The 25,434-nt window shown below is 41.9% G+C and overlaps 1 protein-coding gene across 5 annotated transcripts in view; it reads left to right on the top strand.

Moving 5' to 3' along the window:
* The window catches only part of LOC123978634 (peroxidasin), a 61,004-nt gene extending 45,715 nt beyond the window's left edge, over positions 1-15,289 (top strand). For 4 of the 5 annotated variants that reach the window (XM_046061982.1, XM_046061981.1, XM_046061980.1 and 1 more), the window contains 8 exons: positions 2,504-3,510; positions 3,699-4,195; positions 4,437-4,571; positions 4,783-4,991; positions 9,640-9,751; positions 10,033-10,165; positions 11,534-11,647; positions 12,562-15,289. In XM_046061982.1, coding sequence (XP_045917938.1) covers positions 2,504-3,510; positions 3,699-4,195; positions 4,437-4,571; positions 4,783-4,991; positions 9,640-9,751; positions 10,033-10,165; positions 11,534-11,647; positions 12,562-12,705 — 2,351 coding nt within the window. In that variant the 3' untranslated portion in view covers positions 12,706-15,289. The remainder of the gene's footprint in view (positions 1-2,503; positions 3,511-3,698; positions 4,196-4,436; positions 4,572-4,782; positions 4,992-9,639; positions 9,752-10,032; positions 10,166-11,533; positions 11,648-12,561) is intronic. The other variant, XR_006827021.1, reaches the window with a different exon arrangement.
* The last annotated feature ends 10,145 nt before the right edge of the window (positions 15,290-25,434 follow it).

Raw genomic sequence — 25,434 nt, 5'->3', positions numbered from 1 at the left:
AACATAAAACCTACTGCTGTGAGAGGCGGAGGTGATGGTTACGAACCAGTCCGGCAGAGAGAACAGTAGTGCTCCATGCACTCAGAAGCATGAAAGGGAGTACACACTTAAAGCATCCTAAATTACAATTGCTCTGACAAATCACTCCATACAGAATGATTCACAGAAAAACTAGAGACATCCCACACATAGAAATAATGGAAAGAGCAGAGGAAATACAGAAAATTGCAGATGAACTTTTTTAGCAGATGCAAAACGAGGGAAATTGCACCCAGCTGCAAAACTTTATGGGTGTGTTTGCACTGTAATATCACTGCCGCAATATCTTTTGCCAAACCTTGAGACAGGACAAATTCTTGGTGCCGTCAGCGGCAGCAATCCATTCTTTATGAATTCCCCCTTCAGTCTGTTGCTAGTCCAAGCTGTCCCAGTCAGTCCAGTACAAAACTAACCTGCACAAGCACTGCACATAAGGTCAGTACCTCAGCAGTCTATTACTTACCGCAGAGTTATCAGATTCTGATAGTTTCTGTGGCTTTCCCAGTTTTTTAATAGGTAGGTAAAGAAGCACAACACTTTTGAAACACAAACTTGTACTCAGGTGATCATCTGGTCAGTGTTTACATCTGTACTGCTCCTGTCGCACAAGATTTAAAGAGGGTGTAGGCTAAGAAATAACAACCAACAGTCAATAGCCTCCAGAATAATCCGGTATAGCTAATGGATGGATGGATTGTGGAATACATGTAACATTCTACTAAAGTGTCTCTGTGGATTCAGTAAGAAGCCCCGCTCAAGTTTCCTAAGCAAAGTCTCATGCAGCCAGTAATTCAATTCCACTCTATGAAGTACCGTGTTATTGTGAGCAACATTTGGCTGTGGATAGGCCCTCCATCTGTAGGCCATTTTCTCTTAAGCATGACTCTGGGCGTAGCAACGTAATCATGGAGCAGCTGACGAGGAACCCGTAAACAGTTTTATTAGTCCTATGTTACATCACACAACACTTAACCTACAATCACTGTTGAGCCCAGGACAAATTTTAAGATTTGTTGGTGGCATGTGTGTGGAGAGATTGGGAGAGCATGGGTGGTTTTGGATGTTATGTATATGTGTAAGCATCTGTCTTTGTGTGCTTTCTATGAAAAATATCCAGTGGACCAAGGAAGAAAACTGGAGCAACCACATATTTGACTTTATGGTGCACGAAAGTACTCCTTGAAGGTAAAAAAATAAAGAAAAAGAAAAAAAGAAGGTACTAATAGCTTGTAAATGAAGAATTGCAGTTTGTCAAAAGGAGACATTCAGGTGTCAATAAGTGTGAGAGGAGAATGAGAGGTAGGGAAAGAGAAATACAGCTCTGTGAAATATGAACAAAGACAGAGACAGTGTTTTCATTACTTGTGCCAACAACCAAGTGTTCATTGTTGCACTAGCCCCAAACCAAGCTAAGAGATTTCTGCCCGTCAGCAGAAACAAACGGGCTGTTTTTATTATATCTCTACACTACATCTATCTAACACTACAGTTTTTTCATTCTCCTCTGAATTCACACACCTATACACACATGACACACCAATAATATGTGCTCTGTGTGTGTGTGTGTGTGTGTGTGTGTGTGTGTGTGTGTGTGTGTGTTTGTTTGTGAGTGAATTCAGAGAATGAAAGCATATGGCAGGTTGGTGAAATATTGTTACCTGTGCCTTCGGGACATTGCCTGCAGCAGTGAATGACTTCACAATTATATTAAAGCTTAGTTCTCACTACACGATTTTAAGCACAAATTTATCTGTCCCTGAGCTCGCTAACCACCAGGCTGTGATCGGGGGCAAATCAGCAATCTATCAGTGCTTGCTATTCGTTATGTGTGAACTACACGATGACGCATATAACAGATACATGGCTGACGCATCACCGACCCCAGCCAGATAGCTAGCATGTTAAATATCTGGAGCCGTCGGCAGCCTCGACATTCACATACTTCTTTACTGCGAAACACTTTTTACTCACCTCCAGCTTTCTCTGTAACTCAGACAGTCCTTTGTTTCACCCATATTCTTTGTCTTTTTAGTTTTGATCTTTATAATAACAAACAACAGCTGTTTCGTGTGTAGATCGCGTCCTTTCCTGTTTCACTTTTCACGTGTGTTTTCTTGACAAAGAGACCAGCCGTCGGGTGACAGAGTCGTTGTCAGCTCGTGTAGTGTGTGATCACTGTTTACTATCAGTCTCGTAGTGTGAACACCACAACGACTTCAAGACTCCTGTCACAAGACAGCAAGTCATGTAGTCTGAACAGCACAGAGATGTGCTGAGGGTGGAAGTTGTGTATTCTGCACGAGACTTAACAGACACTAGGTTACTGCATACCCCAAGTGATGGCTCGGTACATGTCATTTACTTCATAAATGTATAAATCTAAAGTAAATTTCTTTCATAAATCTGAACCTTTTAACACTTATCCGTACACTTCATGAGCTGAATTTATGTTGTTTTCCAACAGCATTTCGTTACAACGACCTGGTGTCCCCTCGCTTTCTGGAGGTGATTGCCAACCTGTCTGGTTGCACAGCCCACCGCCGCTTCAACAACTGCTCTGACATTTGCTTCCACCAGAAGTACCGCAGCCACGACGGGACCTGCAACAACCTGCAGCACCCTATGTGGGGCGCCTCACTCACTGCTTTCGAACGACTCCTGAAGTCAGTCTATGATAACGGATTTAACCTGCCCAGAGGTGCTACTGAGCGGCTGCATAATGGATACAGGTTGCCTCTGCCGAGGTTGGTGTCCACCACCATGATTGGAACAGAGACCATCACTCCTGATGACCGCTACACTCACATGCTGATGCAGTGGGGTCAGTTCCTAGACCACGACTTGGACTCGACAGTGGCGGCCCTTAGCCAGTCACGCTTCTCTGACGGCCAGCTGTGTGCTCAGGTCTGCACCAATGACCCGCCATGCTTCCCAATCCAGTTCCCACCCAATGACCCACGGCAGCTGCGAAGTGGCGCCCGCTGCATGTTCTTTGTCAGATCTAGCCCTGTGTGCGGCAGTGGGATGACATCTCTTCTCATGAACAGTGTATATCCAAGAGAGCAAATCAATCAGCTGACCTCTTACATCGATGCTTCAAATGTGTACGGCAGCTCGCGGCATGAATCTGAGGAAATCCGAGATTTGGCCAGCCAGAGGGGTCTTCTCCGCCAAGGTATCATCCAACGAACAGGGAAGCCACTTTTGCCATTTGCTACCGGACCACCCACTGAGTGCATGAGGGATGAAAACGAGAGTCCAATTCCATGTTTCTTAGCTGGAGACCACCGTGCCAATGAGCAGCTTGGTCTGACCGCCATGCACACGGTGTGGTTCAGGGAACACAACCGCATAGCTGCAGAGCTACTGAGACTAAACCCCCACTGGGACGGGGACACCATCTACCATGAGGCCAGGAAGATAGTGGGGGCCCAGATGCAGCACATCACATACAGTCACTGGTTGCCAAAGGTAACACCTGTCATCTAAATTCTAATGATCCTTTGTTATGATGCTAATTCTCTTTTTTAACTTTTATCTCTAACCTTTATTGTTTTCCATGGTTAAAACAGTAAAACATTCATTAAATGTAATAGTGTAGTAACAGTGATAAAAATGATCATAACAAGGACTGTTATATTCTTTTTGTCATCGTCTAGATCCTGGGTGAGGCAGGCATAAAGATGATGGGGCCATACACTGGTTACGACCCCAATATTAACGCAGGCATCGTCAGTGCTTTTGCCACTGCTGCCTTCCGCTTCGGGCACACCCTCATCAACCCAATACTCTACAGGTTAGACGAGAACTTTCAGCCCATCCCCCAAGGACATATCTCTCTGCACCGGGCCTTCTTTTCCCCGTTCCGCATCGTGAATGAGGGTGGCATTGATCCACTCCTTCGTGGGCTATTTGGCGTGGCTGGTAAAATGCGGGTTACCACACAGCTGCTGAATACGGAGCTGACAGAGCGGTTGTTCTCCATGGCCCACGCTGTGGCTCTGGACCTAGCTGCCATGAATATACAGAGAGGAAGAGATCATGGCATACCACCGTATAATGATTACAGGACCTTCTGTAACCTGACCTCGGCTCAGACGTTTGATGATTTGAGGAATGAAATTAAGAATCCTAATGTCAGAGAGAAACTTCAGAGGTAATTATAAACTATTATAACTATTAATATTTTTTGAAGTTTCAATAACTTGGCTTTGAGACCAGTATGCAACAACCAGGTGGGCCGTAGTTATGTGCCATAGTCTTACCATTAACAGTTTGAAGAAAACACGACCACCACTTTGAGACAAAGAATCTTGGTTTGACAGAAAGCTTCTGCTACGTAATTTATAATTGTAGATTGTAGTTTGGTGTCACTGACCGTTTTTCCCGTGGGGCAGGCTGTATGGCATTCCTCTGAACATCGACCTGTTCCCTGCACTGATGGCTGAAGACCTGGTCCCTGGCAGTAGACTGGGGCCCACCCTCATGTGTCTGCTGGCAGCTCAGTTCAAACGCCTGCGGGATGGAGACAGGTACACTAAAATGAATAAATATATCTCTTACATTTTATTGAGCTTTAGACTTTAAGCGGAAACTGTGCAACACTAGACAGTATTTCTTTTAGGTATCATGTCAAATTAAAGCCAGACAACATCCACACCAGGTGTTTCTCCATCATGTCAAAGTGTGAGAGGTGAAAAGCTTTTTTTCTACCAGTCACATCCCTAATTCTATCTCGTCCAGGTTCTGGTATGAAAACCCCGGCGTGTTCACTCCTTCTCAGCTGACCCAGCTGAAGCAGGCCTCTCTGACACGGGTGCTGTGTGATAACGGCGACAACATCACACGCGTCCAGCAGGATGTCTTCAGGGTGGCTGAGCTGCCCCATGGTTACAGCAGCTGTGACGACATCCCTCAGATCGACCTGCGCATGTGGCAGGACTGCTGTGAAGGTAAGAGCAAGTGGAAGGATCAGTGGGCCACAAATCACATGAGTTTTTTATCATGTTGCTTTGTGTGGTTCTTAAATTTCAATATTTTGTTCAACTTCATTTTCATAAACCACTTCCTACAACCTCAAAAAACGATCACGACTCAACAAAAAAACTGATGTGACAAGCTGGACAAAGATAGGATTTATTGCAAGGCTGTTGTAGGGCAGTAGCTAAAGGATTATTTTAGTAATTGAGTATTCTACAGATTATTTTATCGATCATCGAGGAATCGGATAAGAAATACTTTTGCTTGCCGCACCCGGTACCGGGATCAGCTGTGGAACTCATCAGTGTAAAGTTCCAACCCAAACTCACGGACTAACCAGTCAGAGAACAATAACAACAAATGCACAGTTATACATTTACAACTAAGAATTGTGCCTTACCTTTGCCAGCCTTCATCTTAACTAGCTATCATGGTTTGTTTCGGGTGCTCAGACTGGATGCATTCTGCTCAGATGCTGAAGCGTCGTCGTCGTGCTGTTGTTCTGCTTTACAGCAGACATTCTGTACAGAGTTGTTGTTTTCTTTTAGCTTGAAATGATCCCAGAGTTTGGACACATTTTTCTCAGGCCTGTCTCTTCTTCGGCCCTCGCTATTTTCTCTCTCTTCCTCCATTTTGCAATCCGCCTCATCAAATCACATCATCTTCACTTGTCCACAGCATAAGCGCGCTGTGCGACAGTAATAATCATCCATGCGGAACAGTGCGCTGTAAATAATAATATAATTGTATGGATTACATGAAGCATAAATACAAAAAATTTGCATCGATGCTTATTAGTGATCGAGTTATTCGAGTTTCTCGATGAATCATTTCAGCCCTAGGCTGATGTATTGGATTACATGACATTGTAGAGGCAAATATAATAAAGCCAAATATATTCATGAATCAAGCTTCAGTTTCAAAAATTATTTTATGGCAGTATCAATTTTAACAAAGTAGCTGCAAATATCAATCACAAGTGCTATTAAAATATCTGCAGCCCCTGTCTCCCATTTCCAGTGTGAGTGTGATGATTTCTGAAAACACAGTTACGTACAGACCCATTTCCTCTCACTGTCACATCTTTCGTCGTCTTGGCTTATCTTTAAAAGCATATGCCTTTTTCATGATTAAAGAACACATGGTTTAACAGCACAGGAAGTTTCCTTGGAGTCTTAGTCACTGGCTTACACTGGTCGTGTCTGAGCTGTTTTGTAAAAGTAAAGCCTTATAATATCCTCACCATTTGTTTCCGTTTGATAACAGGCAGCCTGGTTTCACAACAAACACCTGTTATATGCAAGCCATTTAGAGCACCCCCTTCTTTGACTGCAATGTATTTGCCTGTACGACGCATATCTAATAGATATGAAATAGGGAATAATGTAAGAATAAACATTTCAGGCCTCAGCACCGCATAATGAAAAGGACATTTGACTGTGGAGAAACAATGTCGGGGATCATTTCTCTGTGGCTTCAAGAAGAACTTTCTTCTGTCAGAAATGTTTGTGATTTTGTCTTGTGAAGTCAGCGTAAAATGAAGGGAAGGGAATTTGAAGTCAAATGCCATGAAATGTTAAATGTCTCTGCTGGATCACCTCTTCAGTGAAACAGCAGATCTCCCTTTTCTGAACACTCATGACATAACAAAATGTGTTGCTTTTCACACACTGCTCCCGCTAATTATAAGGAAAGAGATGATCTTTGTTTAAGTCCTAAATGTTTAAACACTCCACCCGTGGGTGCAGCTGACAAAGTGAAAAGGAGATGAATGAAGAGGCCCCCTCTGCTGTTATAATAAACCACCATTTATCATAATTTATTTGGAGATATGATCAGTTGTGAAATGAGCAAATAGCTTAGATTGCAATAGATAATCTAAGGAGTCAAATGTATTAAACTTTAGAGACTAAAAGTCATGCAGTGGTTTTTGTAATGCGACATTGAGCAATCATTGCAATAAACTTTGTTAAATGAAATTGAAGTATTAAGAAATCACTCATTTCTGTCTTTGCGCACAGAATCAAAGTCTCATCGGCTTTTACAAAGGGCTTGCAGCAGCAACATGATAGGGATTAGAATAAGATTGATTTCTTAAACTCAGGATGTAAGTAAGGAATGTTTTACAAACTGTTCCAGTATCTCCTGGGTGGTTAATGGCGAATACAGTGGTTTTTCAGTGACTGCCCACTGTAAAACATCCAACCACAGCTTCCATTCCCTTTTCCATTTAATCACTAATGAAGTTATGCAGAAAGTGATGAAGAGGATACAGATCACATGGCTGTGTTTCAAATGGATGGATGCCACCAATATTATCAGTGTCTATAAAATTCTGCACAGTAAACACTTGAGGTGACGTGAACATTTTAGACATTGATTTAATTATGTGAAAGTGTATATTTTCTCATGAACAAATATATTCCTTTAGTTTGGTTTATTTTACAAATGTGACCATGAATGATGAATGAATGTTTCTTTCTGTAAAAACAGAACTTTGATCCTCATTCATATCGGAGTGAATGATTTCAGCCGATCTTTGTACATCTGGAGGTTCTTTGACTTCTGTGTCAATTCAGAATAGTATTCAGAAGAGTAGTTTGCTGCATTTGGGATGAATGAATTCTTGTTTGGAAACTCTATCATATAGAATATTTAGATTGTGATGGAAGTCTTGTTCGGTTTTATTATCTGACCACCAGACGCAGTTCTCAACACTGGATGATATCCATCTCACATGTGTAGGTCGAGAATTTAATATCAAAGTCACATGTGACATGGGATGGCGTAGAGCAGCCCTGCCATTGTAAGCCCACACCACATGAAAGTTATCCCTTGCAGGTTGAAACTAAAAGCTAATTAAAGCTGCAAGCAGCTTGGGACGGCCCCTCGCACCATGGCACGCGAGCTGTGGCCACTCTCCGTTGGCTGGAGGTCAGACGACACGGCACTGACTTATCACACGTTTTGGACGCCTTATGAAGGAGTTAAATGTCACTTCCTGTTTCCCTCAGTGGCGCTAGAGAACTAATTAATGACACATACGTTTTTGCCACTTCTGATGTGTGCAAGGTTTTATGAGTTTGGAAGAATATTTAAGCAACCAAAACTTTGCTTCATTGGGAAGAAAAAAAAACCAACAAATTACTTTAGTTCCCACATTTCATGGTTGGGACCTAAAAAAGGAAGTTAGAGCTTCAGTTAGACCACAATACACTCCTGTCTAACTGTTTTTGCCGGCACTCTCAGCGCCTAATGTTACAGATGCTTTGTTGGCCGAGGCGTGAACGATTATGGCCTCAAGAGCGCCCCCTCCACTAGGGCACTTTATGCCAGCTGGTGGAAGATATTATTGGAGTCGTTCAGGGCTCACAAAGACGTACCTGAGAGTTTTTCTGCATCTACTGCATTTCAGCAGAACTGCACACATACCCTGCAATAATAAGACAAAGATTACAATACGTAACCAGATAGTAGGGTCTCACACTCTGGTGCCTGCCTCTGGCAGTCATCCAGAACTCATAGTATTTGGTAGTTACACACTTTCATTTTAGGTTGTTTCTACTTCCAAAAGACTAAACTAAACTGAATTGGCATCATCAATCCATTGTCTTTGGAGAACAAGTTACAGTGTACATGGAAGATTTTCATAAGCAACACATGGTGCTTCTTAATTATTCTACTTTCATCCATTCTGACCCCTGCGTTCACCCTTCTTTGACAACATGTGCAAGGGAAGAGCTAAGCTAATAAACAGAATATCCTGCCAGAAAGAAGAGGGAGGGAGGACGAGTTTCTGTTTGTCTGTCAAAAAAAGCTGTAGCCAGATTCACAGTTCTGTTTGGCTCAATTAAGAGAGAGGACACAGCTGAGAGAGAGAGAGAGAGAGAGAATGCGTGTGCATGTGAAATCCTGTCATGGCAGGGTATGAGCATACATGTTTGTGCTCATGCGTGTCTGTCAGCATGAGATAGGATGTCATGTTGTGTTTAGATAGTCTTTGTCTTTTACAGACTGCTGTTTGGTAACTCAAAGGCACTCTGAGGCTGAGCAGCCGGCATTACACTTTGACAGATAAAGGTGAAGCCCTCCTAACTGCAGGACCTGGTTCCTTTCATCTGGTCTTTTTCAGCTTTATTACAGACGACTGTCTCTTGATTCTCATTGCTGATGCTCAGCATGCCCCAGGTGTGCACTGGGGCGTGAGCAGGGGTCTGTGTGTGTGTGTCATTCATTCTCTTTGATCTGGGTACAGTGATGGCAGTGTGAGACTGAGGCATGGTAATACAATAAGCCTCAGAGTCTTAGATCAGCACTCACAAGCAGAAAGAAAGTGGCATAATGCTCATGGTTTCTTCTTTGTATGCAAGTGCGTGGCTGTATTTCTGTTTGTGCGTAAAGTGGAAAGATTTATCTTTTCTTCCTGATTTTCCTTTTTTCTGTCTGGTCATTAATCCCCTAAATGTTGCTATTTTAGCATACTGAAAAGGAAAATATAACTTCATTCTAAACAGCCATATGGAAATAAAAATTCGGTATACTTTGTATTTTCAGTGTCAGTGACTGTTTCTGCCTCGGTTGGTGAACGACAGTATGTTTTATTGTGTTTGACCCCCACAGACTGCAGAACCAAGGGTCAGTTCAACGCCCTGTCATACCACTTTAGAGGACGCAGATCAGCTGAACACAGCTACACAGAGGATAGACCTGCCAACAGCATCCAGGAGAACAGGTAACAGCATGACAAGCATCAGGAATTAATGTTGGAAATAAGGATTACAGATGTTTAGGAAGAAAATCTCATGTCAATATGTAGCTAATATTTTTCTGAAATGCTCACCGTGAAGCTGCTGAGGCTGCAAAACTGAAGCTTTTCTCTATGTGGCATTAATTCAGCACTGGCTGTCAATAAATAGTATAGTGCCTTTAGTCTATATAGTCTTAGGGACACTATGAAGAGATGATGGTATTGAAAATTTACCTAATTATGTCTTTGTACATTTGTCTTTGTAGCCCAGGGGCAGAAGCTGTAGAAAGTCTTGTAAATGTTACTTTGACCTCCAAAAAAAGCACTGAACCCTCAATCAACGACTTCCAGGACTTTGTCTCCGACATGCAGAAGACAATCACAAGTTTACGAAAGCAGGTGAGTGTCTGTCTCTACACCCCCACACACACAGATTCGTCTCTACATTTGTTGCCCTGCCCCGTACCACTGGTTGACAATTTTCTGCCACCGGTTTGTTGGCAATCTCAATGTCTTTGAACAGGTTTGTGTCTGTGGATTAGATGGATACAGAATGCAGAGAGAATCTGGTGGTAGTTTAAGCATCCTAGTGCCAGGCTGGTATCTGCAGCCACTGTCAGACTTTCTGTGTCTGTCTGTTGTGGTTGAACAGTGAATATACTGCATGCACACATTATTCTCCCACTATTCACTATTGTTATCCTCTCTCTTTATTACATTACATTTACTCATTTAGCTGACGCTTTTATCCGAAGTGACTTACAATTGCTATACATCTCAGAGGTCGCACACCTCTGGAGCAACTAGGGGTTAAGTGTCTTGCTCGGGGACACAATGGTGGATGGGTCACAGTGGGGGATTGAACCCGGGTCTCTCACACCAAAGGCAGATGATTCATTGTTTTTCTAATATTATTTTCCTGTATGTTTTGTTGACTATTACTTCTGAATACTTTTAGCTACAGAAATCATTCAAATGTACAAAATGTTCAGCTTTTTATGGACATTTATACTCATAGTCAACTTAAATATTAAGCTTCTTTTCATATATTATCATATTGGAACTAAATGGGAGAAAGCTTTGTATCGTCCCAACCTACCCCACCTTGGGGGTGCAGGTACAGTGTGGGTTCTCCTTGAAGTATTAAGAAATTACTAATTTCTGTCAGAAGAACAGGTAACACAACATGACAAGCATCAGGAATTAATGTTTGAATTAAGGATGGCAGATGTTTAGGAAGACAATGTGATGTAAATGTGTGGCTATTATGTTTCTTAAATGCTCACTGTGAAGCTGAAGCTTTTCTCTGTGTGGCATTAATTCATCCCAAAAAAAACCTACTCCACTTCGCAACATGCTTTATTTTCATTAGCTTTATCTTTGGTTTCCTGTCTCTACTGCCATATCAATAATAGCTGCACAGAAAAGAGTAAAAAAAATAATACCTTCAGCTGTTTCAGGTCTGTCTCAGGTTTTTTACTACTAAAATCGGGTCAATTTACTTAATGTTGAGGAGGATGTTTGATTCTTTATCCCTCTCTTTTTCCCAATAAACCAGTCTGTCCTCTGGTCAGCTGCAGCCTTTTAAATGCAGAGCCATTTATAAAGACAAAGTTACTGTAAAAGTCTGGATTGTTGGGTTTATAATAGGGAATGTGTTTTAGAATTTTTGTAACAATTTGCAGCAAGGGAGAGAGTCATTTAGCGGTCTCCATGTCACCAGAAACAACCGCTTCTCTAAATGTTTGTGTCCTTGTATCTTTGCAGATTAAAAGACTTGAGACCCGTCTGAGCAAGACAGACTGCACTGATAGTGAGGGACATGAGCGAACAGACGGGGAACGGTGGAAAAAGGACTCCTGCACCATATGTGAATGCAGAGTATGTTCAGCACATAAAACAAGATGCAGTGCAAATGGTTCACACAACACACATGCACACAGAACTTAATCCACTCATTTCTCTGAGAAGCTGATCATGTTTCAGTATCTCCATGTTTCTCATCGAGGACATCAGAACTATTTCTATGTGAGCAGTCTGCCCAGTTTAAATGCCTCAGTTTCTTTCTGTCTTCTACTCTTGCCAGTGTTTCCCCTCCTCCAGCACCTCTTGGCATTACCTTCCTCCTGGCACCAGTGTCTCCTCATAGTGTTTGTGTCCACAGGCCACTTCTTTCCCTTTCATTCTTTATCTTTGACACTTTTTCAGTGCCAACAGCTGGCACAGGTTATGGCAGCTCCATGGCAAAAAACTGGCTTCCTCTGATCTTCTTCGGTCCTCTCTTTCCTTCCCACTTACCTTTTTGATACCGTCTTCAAGTTTATTTTGCTCACCACATTTGATAACACGCCTGTCAGTTTCTCTTTTCTCTCTTTCCCCTTGGCCTCCCCGAAAATCTCTTTCCTCCGTCCCTGTAATTGGAGGATTTTTGTAATAATTAAATTTGGCAGAAAGAGGAACAATGAGGACAGTCTGGAAAGAACAGTTTGGTTCAACACATCATGTTGTTGCTCTAAAACAAAGCAATTCACTGTTCTGTTCAGCCTGATCACCAAGTATCATACTTTAGTCTTGTCACACATTTAATATTCACATAATCTATATTTGTGAAGTCATCATATTTCTTATTTAGACACCTTTTGGGAACATTTACTGTAGTGAGCTTTTTAATTTAGCTTTTTTATACTTGCTGTATTTTGACATCTCTGCTGCAGATGGCCAGTCTCCACATTATGAACATTACATCCAGTCTAATAAGGTAACTGACCTTTTGCCCCTTCTTCCCCCCCCACCAGGATGCCCAGGTGACTTGCTTTGTGGAGTCTTGTCCACCAGTCAAGTGCAAACGGCCCGTCAAGCTAAAAGGCACCTGCTGCCCGGTGTGCCTCGAACAGGCAGATGTTGAGAAGCGGAAAAAAGCAGACACCCACCATGAGTAACCCTCAGGACCCCCAGACAAACACACTCTAGGGGATGAAAGTCATACGCTCACACACAGACATCCAGAGAGAGGATGAGACTCATGAAGGTGTGCTCACGCACAGCCACCAATAGCCTCGATAGACCCAATAGCCTCAGTTTTTGTTTTTGTTTCATTTTGTATTCCTTTGTGTTGATCAGGGGAGGGGGGTAATGTTCTTTTCTTTTTGGATTGTTGCCCCCTCCAGGGCCAGCAGCCTGAGGCTCGGTTTGAAATCCTCTGGGAACCAGCCAGCGATCACTAAATGGATTTATTTCTGAATCGACGGGTGGATGGATGGATGAATGGGTGGATTGTAAACAAGAGGGACAAACCTCTTCTATTTGCTCGGAGTCCACTGAGGCTTCTGAAATGTAACAAACAGCTTCTGTGTTTGCTCGCCCAACACTTGGTGACAAAACGCAGGGCCACTTGCCGCCGACAAGCAGGAAAGGGAAGTAGATTGAAAGACAGCATCCATTTTGTTTTCTCACAAACGTTTCTCAGGTTAGAGATGCCAAACTGGTGCTATTTCCCCCTTTTTTATTAATGAATTAATCACTAAATACGAACCTTCAAAGTATTGTCATTTGTATGCAAAGCATCCTATATACACTCAGTATATGCCTTTTTATGATAAATCACAGTCGAGAGGATGGTTTTATTCAATTTTTCACTTAAAGACTTTTTATGAATAAATTTCAGACTTCATCTTTTAATCCAAGGTGCTTTATATCATGCTATAAATATGTATTTTTCCTCCCGTTTTGTACAAAAATGCTTACATATGAAGATAATGTGAAGCCCTACGAAAATGTTTGTAATGCAAAAGAGATGTCTACTGATTACTGCTCCTCTATCCATGGACAGCATGTTAACTTGCTTATTGTCTCTGCTGGCCTGTCCTGAACTTGAGTGAGGTGGAGCCGCGTAGCGCTCCCCATTGCAGGACACTCAAACCAGCTCTTGCACTGAGGTGCTCCTTTCCAAGTTTTATTTTGCTTTCAGAAAGCAGTGAAAATCAATTTATACCACTGTAATGTTGTGAACATTGTCCCAGTATTTTCCTCAGTCCTCTAAAGCCAAATGTATGATTTAGTAACTTCTAAAAATGACATGGATAGCACATGTATGTTTGAATGTTGCAATGAGGTCAGGATTTAGCCTTTGGTACTGCTTGCCCTACCACAGCAGTATTCCTCTTCTGGTCTGCTCACAGAATTTTTTTATTCATGTATAATCTTTAGTCCACAGACTACACACAATTGAAAGACTGTCGTCATAACTGTTGACTGCTCTTCCCTGCAGCTTTCTAGCTCCAGTTTAGACAAGGAAACGCGTGCATGCATTCCTTTGTCAAACATCCACTTTGACTCCACCTTCTTGTTTGCTCATGTGTGTTCAGTGTTTGGATATTACCCCCTGTGAGGACCGACTTCAGTGTTGATATAGGTTAGGAATGCTCGCCATGCACACATTTCTATGCCATGTTAAAGATTGTGAGACCGGGGTGACGTCTTTCAGCAGAGCATGTGTGGAGCGCAGGCTTCTCTAGCCCTCTGACCCTCATTCCACTATAATGGAAGCCATATGAGAGGGGAAGCAAGGGTAATGCTGGGGGATGGGTGCTGATGATTGGGATACAGTGTCAATCAAGAAGTCTCCACCATCTTGTTTTTCTCAGACAAATTTATTCCATTGACTCCTGTCAGCTGGCCTTACACGTGTACTGTACAGAGACAGATGCCACTCATTGTGCCCCTTGCACTGGCTCAGTTAGTGTAACACAAGTCACGTTTTTGCTTTCCTGTTTTGCTTTTCTCCTAATTATGGTGAAGAGGCTACAGCTGCAGTGTCCCTTTCCATTGTTTTCTTTATGTGGTAACATCCTGAGCATGCATCTGTCACTAAACAGAAATAATACTCTCCGGAATGTTCCGTTCAGGATTCCAGATGGATTACGAGGCTGGCAGTCGCACTGGTAAATTGGTATCATATCATATGTTTAATTATACTGGACAGGTTTGTACGTCAAACTGTGTGTTTACAGTTGTGTATTTCTCTCCCCAGTATTTTCTGTTTGTGGCTCCTCCAACAATACCCGTATGTACACACCCTCTCCACGTGTGTATGTGTTACCGAATTTAGTGTTTTGATATGTTTTCATAAACTTTGTGTGTGAATGATGTGTGTATCTCTGTGTCATTTACAGGCCAAATGCATTTTGGCGTCCCAAAGTTTGGCTGTCAAAGCACTGTGAGCTCTCTTTGTTACCAATGTTCATATACATATTAGTTCATTTTTATTTTCCATTTTCATCATAGATCCCTCTCCTTTTAGTTTCACCCCATAATATCAATGGCAATGGAATGCACTACTCTGCAATACTGAACATGCTTTACCTACACTGTCCCGTAACCAGTGGTCAATGTGGATATAATAGTACCTATCATGACATTTGTATTGTACGTTTGCCAAAGAATGGTTTGCACTGTAATGTATGCCTCTTGACAGTAATAATAAATAAATAAATAAATAAATAAGCCACATTTGGATTACAGTCATACATGTTGGTGCCTGTTCTTTTTTAGCTCCTGTGCTTGGCAGTACACTGAACAACGGATGAGATCAGTCTAAGAGGTGACCTGTTGTCAGTTCATTGTTCAGACATCGAATCCATCTCAAACCTGTGCAGTTTTGTGAACTTTGCTGTCTCTGCTGTAGTGTGCTGGTCATTAACATGGACACTTCATGAAATCCTAATTATAGAGCTAATCTGGTATGTGAAGATTCTCATTCATCCAGGTCATAAGTTTTCCAAGGAAGGTTAAATTAAGATACTGGAAGACGTTCCACCTCTCATCCAAGAGGCTTCTTCAGATCTGACTGACTGGCTGGGAGTCCCAGGTATTTAACCTCTGTGAGTTTGTTATCGGGGTGATGGATTTGTCATCCTGGCTGTTGTAACGAGTCGTTATACTGCGTTTTTCTGTATCTTGAACCAAATCCAGTTGCTCTTGATTTAACCTTCTTTGGACAATTAATCTGGTCCTTCACACTTGACTTGAATTTATTTCCTCAGTAGTTCCTATACTCCCAAGAGCCCACAGTGCCTTTCTGTTTTTTTATAGCCTTTCTGTTATTTATTGCCACTGGCATGGCTATAAGAAGGCACTGTTGGTCTGCCGGTTGCTTGGTCGGTCAGTCCACAACTTTGGTCCAGTATCTCAACAACCATTGGATGGATTGCCATATAATTTTGTGCAGATATGGGTGGTCCCAAAGAAAGAATCCAAATGACTTTGGTGATCCTCTGACTTTTCCTTTAGCACCACCATCAGGTTAACATCTGTGTTTTTCAGTGAAATGTCTCTATAACGTTAGGATGATATGTGAAATGTCTGTACCATGACATTTGGAAAAGATATTCATGTTCACCTCAGGGTCAATAATAAATAACATTTGTGAATCCTTAACCTTTCCGATAGTACCAGCATCTGGTCATAATTTCAGTTTGCCCAATATGTTTATCACCAAAAGATCTGCAAAACTAATGACAGCTATACTACTACTACTACTACTACTACTACTACTACTACTACTACTAGTTACTTAGGGATGATTATCAAATGCTAGCATGCTAACACACCAAACTACTTAGGTGACAATGGTACACATTATACCTGCTCAATATTGGCATGTTAGCATGTTGCCATTATCATTTAGTTCAAAGCACTTCTGTAAAGCGGCTCATTTACACCTTGAATTAAAATGTGGTCAGATGGCATTTTAATGCAAGGTGTAAATGAGATCTTAGTCTTATCTCCTTTGAATGGTTCTCTGCTGGTAACCAGGTTTTGACATGAGAGATTACACTATCTAAAGCATGTGTATCCAAACAGAAAGCAGCTGTGCAGTGTTTGGGGAAAGATGTTTGCAAGGTGAGTAATATTTGCAGCTGTTGAGGCCTGAGAACCTTAACCATGTAAAGTAACGCCTGCCTCAGACTGTTGGTCTCACATGTTGTCTGGCACACAAACTTGCCACCTTTTTTTTTTTTTTTATACCTGTGCTTTGTGGCAAATTATGTATTTAAAGAAGCGCGAGTGTATTTTTGGTCATCAGTACTGACTTAAAAACTTGACATAACACAAGTTTCCACCTTTATCTGTGCTCCCACCCGTCTCCATCCCCTTACGTTCTTCCTTCCATCTGCATCCCCCACTTAGTCCTCTATACTTGTCCCTGTAGACTCGGCACTGGCAGCCAGATTAGTGATTGGAGCAAGTCTCTGGAAATAAAACTGGACCAGGAAATGAGGTTTCCAGTGGTTGCACAGATAAAAGCGCCTTCATCTTCAAGCCAGGCAGGGAAAGACATTATCACTGTGACAACAAGGGACCTACCTTACTTAGAGTAATAGGTCTATTCCTGGGAGATACAAACATGAATACACACACATATACTTCCTCTGTGTTGTTCCCGTATCTGCTGAGTTTCCCTTCCCTTCACTGACGATCGCCAAAGATCCAGGCTGTTTGAATGAAACCCCTTCTGTTCACTTTGGACAGAGATGGCAAATCTGATTAGGTAAATAAGGACGTGCTGTAGGTGTCTGGAGCTAGATGTAGGCAGACAACACAACACACACAGCTTGCTGTCAAAAAACACATATCGGAGCATAAAATCTGCTGTATTCAGCTAAAACATTCTAGATCTGAATCTCCATCCACTGTTTTTCAGATCTTGAAGCAGACTACAGAAAAGAGGATTGCGGCTTTCAGGGTTTGGACTGGACTCAAGCCTGCAGCTGCCTGGCTACCCAGCAAGCCTCTCACTTCCCACTCATCACGTACTGGAATTTCATTTAGGCAATTGGCGCTCCGTGTTGCACCTCTCACTCACCGAAGTGGGGAATTCTTTCCCCTCGCTAATGGAACGTCATTCTCATTTCCAGAGCGAGGTGGATGAAAGAGAGAGAAGTGGTGTCCTGCTGGGGGGGAAATAGGTTTTGCTTCTCAGGACTCAAAGGACTGCAGCGATGGCTTGTCACCCCCAGTAGGTGGGAAATGTCATGAGATGGCTTCCCGCTAATGTTTTTGGCTCTGACACACAAGCCCACTGAGTTTATAGTGCAGGTGTTTGCACAAGCATTTACTGTATGTGTAAAACGGTTTGGAATCACAAGAGATGCAGTCCACTGGCAAACTGGCCAATATGATGTTTTACTTGAAGTTATTTTGAAATACACAGTGGCCTTACTTTGTGTCATTTATTTGATCGAGATAGAGGAGCTTCAATGGAAAGTTTGTCCTGATGGTGGCACGAGGAAAGATCAACAATTGTCCAAAATTGAAAAGGTTCATGCTTTGAATGAAAAATGTGCTGAGCATTTATTTGCCCCACCACCTCAGGGTAAATAGGTTGATAAGTAAAGCTGCACTAATCAATATTTTAGTATTAACAATAGATCATATTATTATGTGTAATGTAAAAGGGGTCAATCAGGGTGACAAACCCAGAGAGAATGTTCACCAAACTCTGCAGTTCCTCTCAGCTTTATGGAGCTTTTTAGTGTCTTTTAGCTCATTGTTTTCTGCTAACTTCTTACATCCATCACCTTTCCAGCCGCTGCTTGGGTGGCCAGAAACACGACTTGTAATGAAAGCCAATGTTGCTTTTTGTCTGCTGGATCTATAAGTAGAAATGTTTCTGTGTTAACACGTTCAACAGAACATGTTTAAACACATTTTAAGGTTGTTTCACTGCCCTTAGCGACCAAAAAAATATTTTAACTTTAATTGGAGAAGGCCTCATCCAGCCCAAAGCACTAAGTGGTCACACAAAAGACAAGACAATACGACATGACTGGTGAGGGTTATAATTAAACCTGCTCTTTATCAAAGCTCTCCAGAAGAATTTCATATAAACATGAACACCCAGATATTTGTAAAAGGAAACACGCTCAACCTGCTGATTTTTGATTAGGCTGGAGTTACAGCTCATGCCAACCAGCTGCCTAACCTTTCAACCTCATCTTTGTAGATCCCTTGGCTGTAATTTTTCGGTGGGGGGGGGGGATGCCAGAAAATTGCTGTTCAGTTAAATACAACACACTGAGGTCTGATGTAATTTATAACAGTTTTTTCTTGCAAACAGACATTATACTTAAAACACTCAGCTGTTATAATTGTTCTAAGTTGCCCTAAATGAAGGTGAACTGATGTCTTGCCCTTGGAGGACAGTGATAAGAGAATGTATTCATGCACAGAGGAAAAGTCGTGCTCATCAAACCTGGCAAAGAACTTGTTGGCCTCATTTGCAGTAATTACCCCCTCAGGAGGCCCCTCTCTCTTGTGGTACTGCAGTCAGTAAGCTTCAGACTGTTCCAGACAGCCTTGCTGTTGTTGTCCTGAGCCCCTCTAATTTCTCTTTTTATCTCTTTTTTTATCTGTCTAGAAGCCCCTTTCAGGTCTCTGTGTGCAGATTTGATCATAACCCTGCTGGTCAGCTGGCAAATGCTGCAGTTTTTTTAGATGCTTAAACCAGTTTTAACATAGATACACATTTACATGGATATAGTATCAACATGTATGATTTAGTTGCATCAGGCTAGGTGTGATATGTTTAACACTTAACACAAGTTGTGTTCTAACTTCCTCAGGGGAAAGTAGAGAGTGGAAAATAAAGCTGTTCTTGATGTTAGACTTAAACAACGCAATAATTCTCTTGATTTTTGACAAGTACAGGATGTAAGGCAGCGTGCAGTGACTGAAAATCTCCATTGATAATAATAACTTGCATGCTAGATGAGCTGTGTTGAACTTTGGGAGTGATCCTAGACATTGTGTTTGTGGAGAGATGTATACAACCAAGACAATAAAAAGAGATTAGGAACAGGGCCAGGTCAAAAGACCAAATTCCTCACATCAGCCCTCCCAAAAATGTTTTGATCCCGATTGCATGTATGTAGCAAAACGGAAAACTCCCCAAGCTTCCCCTTGACATGAACGGAACAAAATATTTTGGTTAATCAAAGGAAACTGTGTTCAAATTAAAATAACGTCCTTCTTCTAGATACAGCCTTTCCAAGCTACCATGTATAATTTGTATAAATGTATGTACTAAGGTCCTCCAAACCCTCCAAGAAACAATATGTAGCACACTTTACTGGGCCCAGGTACCATGTGACAAAGTGAATTAAAGCCTGTGAGGGTTCAGTGGTATTGTGCGATGTAACCGTGAGGAGCCGCAAACAAGGTTTTGGATGCACATTCAGCTACAGTATCTGTGTGTACTTATGGCTATAGCAGTTTATGTATAGTAGCCTACAGTAAATGTGTGACTGAGTGTGTTAATGTGTCGTCTTTAGTTCAGCTAGACTGCCACGGCTACGTTCCTCTTTCCTCTTCAGTCTGATGTCATCCTCAGCTTTTGTTGTTTCACACTAATTCACTTCAAGGCTGTAACTCAGCACCATATAGAGTGCCACATCTGACATCTGATCCCCCTGGGGGAGACTTTCTCCCCCGTATGAAAATGCCAACCTCCATTCCCAGGTCTACAGACTAAACAGGCGACATAAGAGGAGGTAAGTTATCTTCAATGTCTTCCAGCACAGATGTGATTTTGTTGAATTTATGTGTCTGTGTATGAGAGCAGGGCAGTGAGTTGAGGAGGAGTACATAAAGATCCTACAAAGTAATTGTTGCTGATAGAAAGCCATGCTTATCTACTGTGAGGACTGGCCGAGCGCCTCGCTAGCAGATGACTGACTGGCAGATGGGATGACTCAGTACGTGACTGGCTGAGTGATAGGCTCACTGGTTGATTTGCCTGCATTCCTCGGTGGACACCAGCAGGGTACAGTCTGACCCAGCGTGATAATCCCCTTGCTGCCAGGACCCCTAATCAGTTCTCCTCTAGACCTGAAATGGGCAAGTTAATGGGGAAGCCAACCTGACACTGAAGGAATGTATGTTCACGCAAACACATACACACCCACTGTGGCTGGCTGCAAAACATCCATGTCTTCCTAAGTAACGATATCCTGTATAAGATCAGAGGGGCGAACCAAAACTCCAGCTGTGATCCAAACAATGTCAGTGTGGGATTGATATCAGGCACAAAACAAAGGGGATCTTTTGTTTGTAATATTAGACTGATGTGTGCTTCTGTTGTATGCGTGTGTGTGGCTGTAGTAGCTAAAGTTACTGTCCATTCTCTTATTAAATATACAGCTAGGTATTGCAAGCAGACAGAGAATTAAATCCATCAAATCCAGTGGAGTTAACCACTAAACACTTTGTTTGACTGCATGTTTTGCATTGAATGAACGACTTCTCAAGTGAGCAGTTACAGTATTTGGAGCCAGACACATCTCAAAGATGATAAGCAGGTAAGAGCCTAAACCCCCAGTCGACTAGTAGGAGTCACTAGTGCTGCAACAAAAACTAGGTCCCTTTAAAAGTGGTTGAACCAGTGGTCATAGTTTGAACAGGGTTACGTTTTGACTGTACATCTAAACTTCATTAGGCAAGGCCCTTGTCTGTTAGATGTAGGTAACAACAGGAATGTAAGAGTGAAATGAAACTCTAAAAGACTACAACATTACACTGGAGCTCCAAAAAAACAGAAAAAATGAAAGTTGTGAGTCGAAATACTGTATGGCGCATTCTTTGTCCACACATCCCGGCAGTTAGTTTACTAAGATGCTTACCCAGTGTGGTGACCATTACAGTTTCACCCTGCTGTTAAGTAGAAACATATTGCTGTGTTGATATTGTGGAAATACAAATGAGTGCAGTTTGGTACAAGTAATGCACTGAATGTTATAGGCTACTGTCAAAGTGCTTTCCTGTGCCCTATTAGAGTAGGTCGCACATTGGCCAAGCATATTCTAGTTTCTTCTTCTATTATTATTCCGTCCTGCTGTCACAACAGATCCGAGTTGTGTTGTGTTGTGTTGCGTAGCCCAGGCCTTGTGGTGGAGTTACAGTATGTTAGCATAGTAAGCGTATAGCATGCTAACCTGCTGACAAAAGCCATTTCAGATCATTTCTGTATGAATACTGTCATGATTCATGAAATTCAGTGAAATAACCATTAAATAAATTTTATTAATAACCTGCATTCCATTCAAAATAATGTACGGTATTTGTTGTATTTAACTTCAATTAACCAAAATGTTGGTGGAAGATTTCTCTGGCCTCCATGTGTTCTTCCTCCACCACTCGGACAATCCTTACACATACCATTGGAAAATGACAGCATTTTACACCTTGCTTTGTTTTCTTTCGTGCCTAACTTTCATCCCAAGCTTGTTAAAACTTGGAGATTTACACTGCACCTACGAGGAAAACAGGCAGAAGTCACTGCCAGGCAACAGTGGATGAACTGTGCCTGAAAAAGTTAACACAGAAATCCTACTATAGTCCAGGTTTCAGAGGTTATTGCTCTTTTAGCCTCATTTATAATTAAACTGTTAAGTAGTCAACTGTTCTATGTAGCACAGTCCGTCCGACCACACAAATGTACTCCCCTTTCCATTCACTTTACCATTAACAGCCCACAGGTGTACTCGCTCACACTATATTATTGTGCGACAATGTGCTTAACGCTCAGACGTCTTAACCTCCGTCATCTGAATATGTGTCGGGCATACATGCAGCCAGTCCCACCAGGCTTGCACAAAAGATTAGCAGTGTGTCTGCTACAAATGAGTAATGGACTAAAGTCTAGCATGATAATGTTAGCATGAAAAACATTCTTCTCTTTTGTTTTCCTCGTCAGAACTGAGGTGGGGATTCTGGACAAGTCACACAGTAAAACTGCCTTTGTTCACCAACATCTGGTAAAGGCCTTGTTTTCTGCAAACAAAGGTGCGGAGACGAACGTCTACACATTTAGCGTGTGTGGCTAAATGAGTGCGTGGCATTTAACTCCCTGCCCAGGCTGGATTGCCAAGTATGAAGGATCTACCAAGACAATATACCATGCTGCTACAATAAACCCCTTCAACAGTGATGACTCTTGGGAGAATGAATCACAAGGTAATTGCGGAATAGGGTTTTAAGGAACGAGTTATCAAACACCAGATGTCTAGATGAATAAACTCAAGTGTGGTTAAAAAATACCCCTGATGGAAGGCGTCACGGATCCGCTGTGAGTAAATTTAACCTCAGAGGAGAAGCCCTCTTAGTCTCTGTGGCGCCAAAGATGGCACACAGTGCTACCGTGTTATAGCATGTCCATTACATGTGAAACTGAACGGAGGTTATCTGGAATGAGCCTGAGGCTGAAGGGTCTGTAAATCTTCACAGTAAAATGGTATTTTACAAGGTGTCATTTCTAAGATAAATGGATGGTCATATATCACCTGATGCTACAATTCCTGACCACAGGTGAGTGGATCAAATCAGCAGAGAAGCTGCTAGTGTGTAAATGAAAAGTGAATGAATAATGATCTCAAAACTACCATTCTGTTTATTTGACCAGTTGTGTAATTATTTAAACCTGCAGTGCGGAACTTTTGTCTCCTCTTCTGGCAGTGACAGTAATTACACAAACACTGTCGATGCATGCTCATGATGTCTTCCTACAGGTGAGCTCGCCTCAGGCTCGTGTTCACTGAGACATTTCCACAGTTCCAAGACAATAATCCATTCTTTAGGAAGTGTAAATGGAAAAACTACATAGCCTACTCCAAATACCTCAGTCCCTTCTCTTCTCTCCACGCACTGCAACGTTGAAAAATGACACCAAAGGTTGTCCATGTTTGTCCTCACCGCCGCTTTCTTTTTTTTACTGTAATCCTTCTGAACAGTGAGTTTCTTTTTTATCTTGTGCATCAGAAACATTTTTACTCCAGTGGCTCCAGAGCCATGTAAAGAGAGAGAGTTGTGTCAGCTCCATTCAACTGGCTTGTAGTGTTTTGGTTCAGTGTCACTGCTCTTATCAACACTGTTTCCAGCTGCAATAGCTCTGATAAACCCACTGTACTCTACCTGCATAGCACCAAACAGCAGGCATACAAAGTTAGCGACTAGCTGCTGAACAAAGCAGAGCATTTAGCACCTAAGGAGCCAGCTCTTTTTCTCAGGGGTCGGTAGATACCAACACAGAGGGAAATGGAGAGTTTGGACTTAATATGTGTCAGATGGCCAGAAAAGTCCCCAAATGAATGCTAATGCTCACAATGACAACATACCATCATCAATATAACATTATAATATGTCAGCTTTGTTAACTGCATATTCAACTGTCCACATGAAAAGTCCATGAGATGGTCCTACACCATTTGTACGGAAGCTCTTAGAGGCAAGTGAGAAAAACATTCTGGTAATCCATTTTCAAAGTATGATCTAAATAGTTTTTCTGTTCTGTGTTTATGACTGGACAATGTGAAAGAAGCTTTTCCAGGATAATCTGTCTCCAATTCCTTGAATGCTTTTCTAAATCCGTGAAAGAGGTTTTGCTCCTGTTTTTACTGTTTAAGTTACTTTTATTACACATGTGAAATAAAATAATGCATTTTTCTTCAGGGAAGAAAAGGTTTTAGCAGGTGAAATGTTTTTTTTGTCAGGATTGTGTTGTCACAATACTCATTTTGGCCACAGCAGGCTTGAAGCGCACCACTACCGCATGATTTAAAGTATCTGTTTTCTTCCAGGTGAGAATTTTTAATTTCTTCATGAACATAAAACATAAACATAAACATAAGGTACAACCAATATATTGCTTGTTAGCTTAAGTTATGTAACACTACTGAGCGTTGTTTGGAGAGGACAAGGCAGAGCGAGGGATTGAATCTCCGCTGGCCGACACAGAGCTGCTGAGCTACGGAGAGCTGTGTAGAACAAGTTAGCATAGCATAGCCCTGATTGATCCTGAGTCAAACTCCATTCAGAAAACAAACACTTTAAAAGTTGTTGTCTTGCTGACAGACCTGACAAGGCATGAATATATATATATGCTTAACAAATCTGCATAATGTTGTAGTTATTTATTGCAACTAAATAACAAAAAAAATTTCTTTGGTATACAGCTGTAGCGATAATACCCATTATTCGTATTATCGCAGTAGTCCAGCAATAAAACCCCCGAGTGGAAAGCGACATGAGGATTAAATTCACATTTGGTCTGAATGCACAGTTAGTTACCTTTTTTTCACCAATTCCTAAGCCATAAACACACAAGAAGAAAAAAACATTTTAGATCAGAAAATGGATCTCCAGCATTTTTTATTTCTCACTTGCCTCTCAGGGCTTCTGTACATTTGCATTCATAGGTGGTGCAAAATTGCACAATGTTAAGACATCTGTTTTTGAGTTCTACAGTGTCCTGTGAGAGAGACATGCACAAGAAGACAATGTATTGGTTGGTTCTGATTTTGTACATGTGTCTATATTTGTTATTACTGCCAACAAGCAAATAAGGAACAGCTGTGCAGGCCAGTCATGGCTCACAAGAGTGGTCAGGTGGTGTGCAGAGACAGTCAGCTCACTAAGGACACCTAGTGGGCAGGTGTTGTGGCAGCAGGATAGAGAGGAAATCGTACGGGTAGAGAAGGGAGGAAGGAGACAGTGCAGATGTTGGCATGATATCTTGTTTGTACATTGTTTGGTCCTGCTTCTGGGAACCCATAGCATACGCCAAATCACTATAAAATCAGTACTTTTGATTGCTAAATGTGGTGGATCATATCTTA

Source organism: Micropterus dolomieu, linkage group LG11, assembly GCF_021292245.1.
Source record: "Micropterus dolomieu isolate WLL.071019.BEF.003 ecotype Adirondacks linkage group LG11, ASM2129224v1, whole genome shotgun sequence".
NCBI classification, from domain to species: domain Eukaryota; kingdom Metazoa; phylum Chordata; class Actinopteri; order Centrarchiformes; family Centrarchidae; genus Micropterus; species Micropterus dolomieu.
The sequence above is the reverse complement of the archived record's forward strand: the minus strand, read 5'-3'. Positions and strand labels throughout refer to the sequence as shown.